The 11,341-nt window shown below is 35.8% G+C and overlaps 2 protein-coding genes across 15 annotated transcripts in view; both read right to left on the bottom strand.

Moving 5' to 3' along the window:
• Positions 1-999: 999 nt before the first annotated feature.
• Positions 1,000-4,806, bottom strand: FGFBP2 (fibroblast growth factor binding protein 2). The gene is made up of 2 exons (XM_049792070.1): positions 2,152-4,806; positions 1,000-1,348 (listed from the first exon to the last, which is right to left on the bottom strand). Exon 1 carries the CDS (start codon positions 2,789-2,791, stop codon positions 2,165-2,167), a length of 627 nt encoding a protein of 208 aa, XP_049648027.1. The 5' UTR covers positions 2,792-4,806; the 3' UTR covers positions 1,000-1,348; positions 2,152-2,164.
• An 11-nt stretch (positions 4,807-4,817) lies between these two features.
• Positions 4,818-11,341, bottom strand: part of PROM1 (prominin 1) — a 71,694-nt gene continuing 65,170 nt past the window's right edge. For 9 of the 14 annotated variants that reach the window (XM_049791794.1, XM_049791804.1, XM_049791766.1 and 6 more), the window contains 4 exons: positions 10,332-10,447; positions 9,167-9,235; positions 7,044-7,084; positions 4,818-6,816 (listed from right to left, as the gene is read on the bottom strand). In XM_049791794.1, the coding sequence (XP_049647751.1) occupies positions 7,066-7,084; positions 9,167-9,235; positions 10,332-10,447 (204 nt within the window). In that variant the 3' untranslated portion in view covers positions 4,818-6,816; positions 7,044-7,065. The other 5 variants (XM_049791857.1, XM_049791865.1, XM_049791871.1 and 2 more) reach the window with 3 other exon arrangements.

Genomic DNA, 11,341 nt, shown 5'->3' with positions numbered 1-11,341 from the left:
TATTTTTGTCAGAAATGAACATAATAGGTGTACTACTACATTTTTTACTCACAGCACAAGAGCCTGGAAGGGGTAACTGAAGCTACAAAATGAAGATTAACCACATTAGATTTATGGCTGACAAAAATACAGCCTTGCTTGAGCTTGCATTTTTTTTTAATCAGCATTCAAGCTATATTTCTGCCTTGTACATACAACCTTCTGCACTGATCCCTTGCTCATTACTTGCTATTCCTTTCCATATATTTCAGGAGTTTTGGAGACAGAAAATTATTTCAAGTTTTTTTGGTACAAGGCACAAAGTTTAGTGCTTGGACAGTCATGATCTGGAATTATGAAGTGAGAATTACAAATCTTTGAGTAAAGCTGGAGAAGTATTTGCGCGTAACCATACCTTGCAGAAACCGTTTAATGGCAAATATGGAGCACTACTAATTTCTGTGGTACAAAGTTTTTCCAGTTTTATCCCTGCTGCGAAGCTCCCTTGGGAACAAAAGGGATCATTGTTAAAAAATAGTCTGACTATAAATGTGTTGTAATCTCTGACAACAGGCTAATAGGTCTTGCTTTGTGTTTTGGTGAGATTTATGCAAGTGCCCAAGTGCACAGATATGAGATACCTTTCAGAATATTTACTGAATGCAAACATTAATATTACCGCTAACAGATCCTAATAACACTGAACTCTGCAGATGTATCACAGATGAACACTTCTAATCTGCTATGTTTAGAAATGTATTCTTATTTTACTCTTTTTATTTCTCCAATCTTTTTTTCCTTGCTGGCTGAAACTTATAATTGTAATATAAACACAGTAACATTGAAAATATTAATATTAATGAAAACATGTTCACAGTGGGTAAGTGATGACTCAGACCTGTAACTTCTCTTACATGTTCTACCAACAATCTCTTAAGAAACAAGTATCAAATACTGTGACTATAAACAAGTAGCACCATTTAAAATTTTAAGAATGCACACTGAATATGTTTTCAAAAATCTTATTTTTATTGTTTGCACTAACTGTAGCATCATTTACAGCTTTCATCTTTAACAAATTGAAGTGAATCAGCACACACAAAAACCTATTCAAGGTCAGCACTCAAAGTGGAACCTTGGTTACATAAATGCAGTACACCTTGGTGTGTAACAGACCTAGGAACAGTTAGTTCATTCTAACACTTTAAGTACAGTCACTCCAGTTTCATGCATTTTTCAGGGCTGTTAAGGGGTGCAAACAGAAAACAGCTACAAGATTTATAGAGATGACTAATTTTTAAACCAGAATTCTTACATCTAAGTTATTAAACTACAGCACGGACCCTTCTTCAGCTGTAAAAATTTTGCTCTGCAAAACAAAAAAGAAAAAAAATTAGTCACTTTGCTGTATTAAACACAAGGAAGATCATTAGCAGCCTGAACACTTGCTGGCTCATGCTGCATATATTCCCATTTCTGTCAAAAATTTGCCAGGTTTAGTCACCAGCTGAGCTGAAATGGAAGTGGGTACAAAACCAATCACTTCTGCGAGGGCTTTGCCTTTTTAAATCCTGGCTGAAAACCTGAGACTTACCAGACATTCAATCCCCTCTTGCCCCTACAGAAAATAGACCCACAAACCAAGACAGTCTGTTTGATTTTACTCATTTCTGCAAGTTGTTTATGAACTAATTTTTATAATCAAAATAGTTAATTATTAACTAGCAGTTTTGATGAACAAGCTTTATCCTCTCATTTTCTGAATGTAGTTTTAAATTGTTCTAGCTGATGCATTTGCTATTGGATCTGATACATTTGTTATTTATCTTACTTTGCTGGCTTAAATCCAAAAGTCAAACCAAGCCCAGTTCAAACAGTTAGAACTAAAATACCACAGGATTAATAACAGATAGGACAAACATCTCAGTACATACTAAAGACCTCACAGGAGGCCATCAGGGATTCCCAAACTAGTAGCCATCACTGGGAGTTTAGGCTGTCCAGCCTTTCAGAAGCCACAGTTACAGGCTTTGCCACATTAGATTTCAGTGACTGAGCCTAGAACCTCCCTCTGTCCACACCCCTGACAGACCCTCAAGATTAAAATAAAACAAAACTACAACAGGATTACTCTTAGGTATATTATGCTGTGCTTCAAGATGGGAGTTTTACCTGAAGAAAATCCTTAACCTCTAAAGATGCCAATAATGTAGGAGCAGAAACCATGCAGGGATTCCCAGCAATGTTCCCGCGCCAGTTTCATTGCTTCTGTTTCGTTTTCAGACCCTTGACCATGTTGGGTTGGTTTTATAAGAGGCAGTACTGGAGGTTTCCCTAGTTTTTTAACAGAGTTTTTCCCTGCTCCCCTCATAGAAGTGGAAGTTTTCTGGACTGATTTGTCCTGGTTTGCTAGATCTTCTGGCTCCATACCAGCAGCTGTTTGCTTCATGAGAGCCTCTGTGGGAGCCCTTTGGCACATGGTGGTCTTCAACACTTGTGTGGATTCACAAGCGTGTGGGAGCTTTCTAAGTTCCACAGCAATCTGATTCCAGTAAATCTTTGGATTGTTTCTGAAAGCACGACAGACTGATGGCTTGCCAGTGAATTCGCACCAGTAGGACATGCCTTGGCTTCTGCATTCAATTCTAAGTTTCATCTCCTCGTCCCCACTCATGCTCATTGTGCAAACATCTTTGGTTTTAGTCCGAAAATTTATTTCTTCACCATTGCTTCTCTTCTTTGGCTTCACCTTCTGTCCCAATCCTCCCATGCCACAGATCACTACTAGGAAAAGAAGAGCAAAACTCTTCATGGTGAGAGGAGTTGACTGAGATCCTTGAGCAACACGATCCAAAAAAGTGAAAGCAGTAAGTGGCTGCTCACAATTTAAAGGCTTGGTGCACAAAGAAGCCTCTTTCCAGCGAAACGTGGGATGCAAAGCTGGTGTTGGTTTTTTTTTAATAAAAATAATAAATCACACTTCAGTAGGCATGTACCCATAATTTATAGCCTGAGGGAATGTCAAATAACCTGTGAACTCCCAAGAAGGTAACAAGACAAATCTTGTAAATGCAGTTAAATACAGAACGATAGTTGTATAACTGAGAAGCACATTCCTATGCAGGATGAACATGTCATATTTGATTTTTAACAGATATTTTCCATTCTCCAGCTGCTTTATAGCTATCTTCATGCCAGAGCTTGTAAGACCATACTGAAGTAAAAACAGATAGAAGTGCCAAAGCAATCTATTCAGCTACATCTGGATGATTATAAATTTGTCCTACTAATAAAGGCTGATTTGTGGAATGCGTTTTCTGTGGATTTGCACAGTAAGGATGCAACTTTAGTACTTCATTTTGTCAGCACATGACACGCAGTGGGGACACGTGGAAGAATCACATTCTTTGAGCCATGAAAAGATTTTTAGACTTGGAATATTTAAGCAAGATAAGGAATAAAGCTTTAGCAAAGTAATGTATTACAGGCCTAAATATAAACCAAACATTTGGAATTTTTTATCATCGTTGTCACACCATGGGTTACTTTCAGCCAACAGAGCAAGACAACAGAACTAGCTTATCATAGGTCTCAGCAGCAGGGAATAGACCCCAGAGCATGGCAGACATATTTGTGCTTTATCACCTTTCACTTTTTTGTTTAAATAGCTATTTTCCTGTTGATAATAAATGAGCTGTAAAAACACCATAAAACAAAGGCAAGAGAATTGAAATATTTTAGTGCAGAATCCTGTACTAGCAGTTTCTGCTGCAGTAACTAAAAGCAGAGCTACGGAAAATCATGGTAACTCCCTTGGCATTCAGGAGATCATAAGGAAAAATCCCTCCCATGCTGTTGCAAGCCACAGTACTGTTCTGGCTAGTAAGACCCCACTAGGCACTTCTTTTGAAGATGTGTATGCTACACCCAGCCTGACCTGAACAGCTTCTGGAAGGCGTATGGTATTATTTAGGTATACTTGAATAACTGTGCAGTGCTAGAAACCCTAGGCTTAAGAATGGCCATACATAATGGAATACAACACCATTCTGTATACCTAGCCACTCAGAAGGTGTCACTAAAGAAAATACCAAGGCAAAAACATTCAACAGCGAAGCAGAACAAAAAAATAAAATTGCAAAAAATGCTTGTCTAATACTTGACAATAGAGTCCCTAGCTGCTGTGGCACCTCAGCAAGTCTAAGAGCTGCCTGCTTGAAGACAGAGCTACCTGGAACAGCCATTCTGAGTAGCCTGAACCTTGTTCTTCCAGTGAACGTATCATGAAGTTCCCCATGACTAAATATCATTTGACAGAGAAGAACAACATTGTTTTCTTTTCATCCCCTCCCTAAGGCTATTTAATAACATTTTTAGTAGAGGGCTCATTTCTAGCTTCTTGCCATTTGTTCCTCCTGTCTCTTTCAAAGCACAGTGGTGTGGCTCTCTTGTCAAGTCTTGGGAGAAACAGCAATGGTACATGCCTACTTAAGATTTACAATTCTCTCTTCTGTTGTTTTCTGAGGAGTCTTCTCACCCATCATCCAGCTAGACAGAAGAATCTTGTTGCCCACCTCACACTTCATTTCAAGGATTTCAAATCCCTACTGCAAGCACTCTAAGACCTCCTAATATTTGACAAACAAATGTATTATTTACACTTGGTTATGCATGACAGCATCGACAGTTCCTAGATTAGAAACTAAAGGCACTTCTCTCTCTGGTTCTAATAATTGTTAAAGAGTTCAAAACAACTTAAAAGTTACTTTATAACAGTTCTGAAAGTTTTTGAAGTGTAATCATGAAAGCAAATCAGACTACAAGGATAAGGACTCAAGAGCTCTGGTATATTTATGTATTACAGTTAGTATGTTACTGCCAAGCGTTTGTCTCACTCCCATCTGACATTTGTGTCCTCTCTCTGCCTGCACTTCAGATGAAACAGCTCAGGGTTTGTCATATCAGTGGAAAACAATTGTCCTTTTACAAATTAAGCTAGGATGCCAGCAGTGAACTATGGGAGCTGAAGAAATGGCAAACATTTAATTCTGCTGTCCCTACTACAGAAACAACACCTTGAGCACTTGCAGGGTATGTGGATATCCTCCACAACTCATTAGCTTGAATCCTACCATCTTTGCATAAATCACATCCTTTGTGGAAGTCGGAAGCTCCCTCACCCACAGTCATTGTTCTTTCAGTCCTTCCTGCTCCAATTCTTAGTCTCTTAGGTTGCTTAAGCTAAAGTCATCAACAAAGGTCAAATATAGCAGGAATTTTTAATCAGGGTAAAAAAAATTCATTTTCGTAAGATTTTAACTCGGTGCAACTCTTCTGAGTCAGGTCTACATAACAAAACAATTGAGAATCAAACATCAGGTAGTTAAGCAAGTTCTTTTTTATTTAAATGAACTGGGAACATTTTCTCAAATTAAAAATAGAAACTTTTAAAAATCTGCAGTTCTGAACATTACATATACACATATGCTACATACTGTCAATTAGAAATGTTTCCATTTATGACCTAAAAATGAAAAACTTAAGGTTATTCCAGATCAAAGATTAGTATCACTTTTCAGTATTTCCTTAAAATTATATGAATGATTTACAGGATTATCCCTACTTCAGGCCAATGAACTTTGTTGGAAACAAAGTTAACAATACTGATATACGAAGAGACACTATTTTAGATCAATGTACCCAATTACTTCATCTGCCAAAAGGTTTTATACTAGTAACATAGATGCTTTTGGTCTTGTTGATGAATTCTGCTGTTAACTAATTCAGCAACGCAACTGTATGCCTAAATTCAAGGCAGTAACTCTTAATAGTACAAAAGTTAACTCCAATTGCTAAATATGTTTGAATCTCCATATTGGAAATCATATTTTGAAATTATTTAGCAAAAATATTATCACTGCCCCCTGAAAGAGCCACAGCTTAACAGTGATACTATTAAGGACATTACAAAAGTGAGTGTGAATGAGGAAAAGGGAGACAGAGAATGTAAAGCATTCTAAAAATCACCAACATATGATGTCTCTCATGCTCTTTTTGAGTACTACTGAACTCTAGACAGCTTAGCTTTTTCGCTATATTACGCATCACACACACTCCCAACCCTCCCACCCAACGAGTTTCAAAACAAACTTCTCCAAAAAGTCCCTTTTAGGTCTATACTGCAAAACCCACTAAATATTAAATAATTAAAAAAAGAGGGAGAAAACAAAATTGCAACTGAACTTTTCAGAGACAAAGAGACACTGTGGATCCCATTACACTTCAAATTTAGTCCAAAGTGGTCATTCAAGAGCACCAAATAGCAACACTGATCATGCTGGTAAATTCATTTGTGAATAGTATTATACAATATTAAAATCTTAACTAAACACAAGTTTTAAGAAAAATGTATATACAAAAGTCTCTGTATACAAAAATGTATCTTTATGTAAACGTTTATGTATTGCATTTAACACAAATCAACAATTTAAGATAAGAACTTGACCAACTGTCAGAGGATTGCTAGGCAAAGGCTGTTAATCTAATTAATTTATATACTGTGATATAAGGTAGAAAGCCCAGTGTAAAAAAAGTAAAAAACAAAAAAACCATTTTAATTCAAGCCTTGAACAGTGGTATTTGAGAGGCAGTGCCCTGATCGCAAAATATTCTGTACAGTAGTTTATGGCATAACATTCAATAGTACATTTGGGATTTACAGTACGGGTGACATAAAACAAGTGGCTCAGGATTTTGGAAGATGAATGCAAATGCCAATACACTTGGAAGAATAATGATATATTCCCGTAGAAGAATCTTGAGCCTCATTTATATAGCCTGGAAATAATCACAAAAACAATTCAGGAAAATTTGATGAAGACAGAATTATTATGTAATTTAAGCAGAATGACGCATAGATTTTCATATGAACATCAATATGGTTCAATAATTTTTTTTTTATTTTTAAACCTTACAGTACTCATGTTACAGAAAGCAGAGCAACCTTCTTAAAAATAGTAAAGTAGTAATAAACCTAGAATTGACTTTAAAAGCTTATTACTTACCCCTTAATGTTTCCAGTATGTGTTACCACTGTTCCACAGAGCTATACAAGAAAAAACACAAACCAAAACCATCATTTTCTTTTGCCCACAAATGGAACAGAAATACCATGTCTAACTAAGGAGAGACAAGCTCAGTTGGCACAAACTGTTTTCAAGCTTTTACCCATTTAATCAAGAATTTTTCAAACAAGAGGAAACAGATTCATGGTTTTCTCTATCAGCCTTTCTGGTTATCTTTGTTTCATGATAGAAAGAAATGCTTGGATTACCTCTTCAATACACCACTCCTTTGAGAACTTAATGCAGCCTCCAACTCTGCTCTCACAAAAATGGTGGCTGCATTTGAGGATATTTCCATCTTCAACATGTATATAAAAACACCTGCGTGAGATATCTATACAAATATAAATATACCTCATATAGATTTCACACTTGTGTTTACATATTTTATATTTATAAAGATATTTGCATCTCTTTCCAGCAAAATAATCCAGCTCATTTTGAAGGACAAAAACCCACCATATGGGAATCTTTACACCTGCAAAAGTACAGGTGTACAGAGATCTATACAAAGTCATTTTTCTCAAAGTACCTCCCAAAATAATTTGTAGCAAATGAGAAAAAGCAAGGATAGCATAAAAGTGAAGAGTTTGCTGAAATGAAAATTAAAAACAAGACTCTATTGCTATGGGAATCCCAGACTGAGAAATTCCAAGTATGTATCTCATAATTAGGAGTTTTTCAAATTATCTGTTAACACATCAGAAGACAGCATTGCTTCAAACTGAATCCTTACTTTTTATTATGGAAGGCCATTTTGAGTAACTTAAAATTTAGGAAAAGGAAGTCAGGACTGAACTCGTAGGTCTTTGTTTAAAAGATTACTGTATGTTAGTAATTTTTAGCTTATTCAGGAACACTGTATTAAACTATTCATCAATCACTGAAATATCACAGAAAACGTGCTACGAACCTGAAGAGTATTAACAATCATACCAAAGATTCAAAGATCAGAAAGGGACTTCTAAGGCCTGGGCAATTATTAGTTTCCTCTCATGTAAAATATCAGAAGTCCTTAAAACTGAGAGTCCTTAGATATGCCAGTGCAGATTACTTTTGAATTAAACAGGTAGGTTAATTTAGGGAGTACCCTTCATTTGCAGAACAGACCATAGCAACTGTGACCATAAATATCACTAAAAACATCACTATATAAAAATACTTCCTTCAAAAGGAAATGTGGAGTCAAGATTTGGTCAGTAAATAATTATTGTAAAATACAGTTCCAATAAATAATAATATACAACTAATCCAGCCATAAAATCTGGCAAGACTTCCAAACTTTGAGCTCTCTTGCTATTTACCTATTACTGAAAGAATGGTGATATCTTACTTCTCTGCCAATACTCAACTTATACTTTCAGTCATGAAGTTGCAAGTTAAGGCACAGTGAGCTACACATTTCAATCATAAATTAGATCCTTCCTTAAGCAACTTGGATATTTTGGCAAACCCAAATATTGAAGTTGTGGGACATCCTATGTTACCCCTATGGAAACTCAATGTCTCACAACTAGCTAAGGTTTTACAGCACAGGAGTTGTAGAGACAGAAAAGAACCCAAATCGCCTCCTTTTTAAAGACAACTTGAATTTCTTGTTTTGTGATGTTACGTTAGCAGGAACACCCATTTTCTCTGTTCATGTTTTCTGCACCTGCCTTTTGCACAGGAAAAGCTCTTCTCACCATCTAAAAAATAAAACAACTCAGGAGTAGGAATGCATCCCATCCTATCACTTTCAACTGCTATCAGAATATTTTAATGTTTATCAATTTAGGACCACCCACTGTCCTAGATAAATACCTAATTAACTAGATTTTAAGATCAAATTTAGGCAATTGCTTTGTAAAGGTGCTGGAAATTACTACAGTATCTGCTGTTATGTAAAAAATATTTAAGAAATATAAATCATACAGCATTTTCTATAGTGAGTAATCATGCAAAAACCCCATAAATAGATAATGAAGTGATTCACTTTAAAACGTGCAGAAAATTGGATAGGTTATTAATATAGTAGATGAAGTAAGGACACATGAAGGCATGCAGTTGCAGACTTGGTTTACCTTGTAAAAACAGGATTGTGTATACCATATAAATGCTCTTTATGATAACCATTATTACCATTTTCCGTACTGTAATAAAATAAATACACCAAGAAAGACCATGTTAACTATAAGATGCACTATGTACACTATGGCTTCTAAGACATGTACATGGATGATAGTATTATATGCAAAGATAAAATGTGTCTGTACAACAGAATTTAACTTTTCCTTTGTAACACTCAGGAGTTAGAGCATAATTATAATTTTACATTTTTAATACTTTTATACTCTCCAAAAATTAATTATTTAATTAGCTATTCTTTTTTGAGCTGGATATTCTAAGATTATCTATAAAGTCTGGTGAAACAGAACATGTTACCTCTCTTGAAGTAACAAGTTACATTAAAAATATAAACCCTCCCACCTGAATAAAGTAACTTTAACAAATACCAGCAAAAATGTCTTACATTTTCATGGGTATAGTTTCAACACTAAAAAATACAGAAAAGGAGGAGTCATTAACTAGACACTAATAAGTGAGTAATTTTGGCTGTACATGCCTGTTTCTGCTTTACTGACTTGTGAATGTGTAATGAAAAATGACCAGTATGAAATCTGAGAAATGTAGTGCACAGGCTAACTGAACAATGAATGAGCAAAACAAAGACAAGAAAAGAAACAGTAAAAACAAAATGATAGGAAAATATGTAAGAACAGTTATCATAAAGTAAAATGCCAAGTCCCTGAGACAGAGGAACTGCAATTGAAAAAGGAAAGACTGGTTAGGAATAACTAAGACAGTAAGAAAGTAAATAATTAATTCAAGGAGATTACAAAGCAGGCATAATTCACCTTAACAGGTTACTTAGCAAAGCTAATCATTTGCACATTTGGAAGATATTGATATAAATGCTGTACACAAAGCTGTGAAGATCTCATTCTGAAATAAGTTTCTCAAAGTCAGAGCTGGCAATATCTGCACAGAATCATAGCAAGTCAAGGCAACCAAAGCCCACCTGCACAAACCACTTTGCAGGCATCAACCGAAACCTGCAGTATTTCACAAGCACATGCAGTTCTAATCTGACAGCCCAGAAGGTTTAAGGATTATAGTGCCTTCACGTGAAATACTAGAAAAAACATTTCAATCCATTTGCCATTTAGCTTAGGAATACATACTTACTCATCATACACATCCTCTGTATCCATTCTACGATAGTATTTGGAGAGTTTTACAGCAAAAATTATGGCAGGAATTAAAAATATCGAAGAGCCTCCCAAACCAAACCAGAAGGTATTCTGTAACACAGCAAAATCCAGGAAAAAAAGATCACAGAGAAAATTTATCAGAAAAATACTGAATCCTTGCTTAATATTCTAAGCATTGTTACTCAAAGAACACAGTAGAAATTAGTGGCACTGGTCTTGTGGACTATCTGAAGCTCCTTGTACTAATGTGGAACAGGGCACATTAAGCAATCTCTACTGTCAGTGTGAACTATAGTAAGAACACCACCATCTTACAAATGTAACCAAACAGGAATATGTCCGAAGTTGCTCAAAGCTACACAGCCACAGTGCCCTAAAGTTATTTCAATGTAGTCAAGTCTTGGGCTAGAAGGTAATTTTGTGTCTCAGCATTAATTTACTAGCCACATGATTTCTTTTTCCGTTCTTGAAGTATTTGTCTATCTTGTGGTTCTTGCCAAAATCTGAGTTTTCAGCACTTTTTCAAGGTACTTTTAAACTTGCTAACTGCAGCCTGTTTGTGTAACTAATTTCATTATCATACAGTTGAACTGAGTTATCACCAGGTGTTAAAATGATGATTTTTCAAATTTGATTTGTATTGGCTGGAGGCATTTTGACTTATAAGTGACTCAGCTAAGTTCTATCATCAGGAAAATTGTGGTCCATCTTCCACCAGATGGTTAGTGGCTACACAAAGGAGAACAGAAGCTCTGTAACATATGAGATAATCAACGGCAGGTTAGGAGGTATTCATGGTTAAGCATTATCAAGGTTAAGCATTTCATGGTTAAGCATTATCAAGGTTAGAGTGCTTTGGCTTTGATTGATTACATGCATTTACTGCTGGCATGATTAGGACCTGGCTAAAAATGCCGTAAGGCTAAATAATAGGTAGGAGATGTTTTAGGTGGTTTCCAGGCACGTGATTTCTTATCCCATTTT

Source organism: Accipiter gentilis, chromosome 3, assembly GCF_929443795.1.
Source record: "Accipiter gentilis chromosome 3, bAccGen1.1, whole genome shotgun sequence".
Classification (NCBI taxonomy): domain Eukaryota; kingdom Metazoa; phylum Chordata; class Aves; order Accipitriformes; family Accipitridae; genus Astur; species Astur gentilis.
Note: the sequence above shows the minus strand (reverse complement) of the source record. Positions and strands in the feature narration are given on the sequence as shown.

Coding starts and splice junctions, on each gene's coding strand:
- FGFBP2 (XM_049792070.1), bottom strand. CDS start 2,791: ATGAAGAGTTTTGCTCTTCTTTTCCTAGTAGTGATCTGTGGCATGGGA.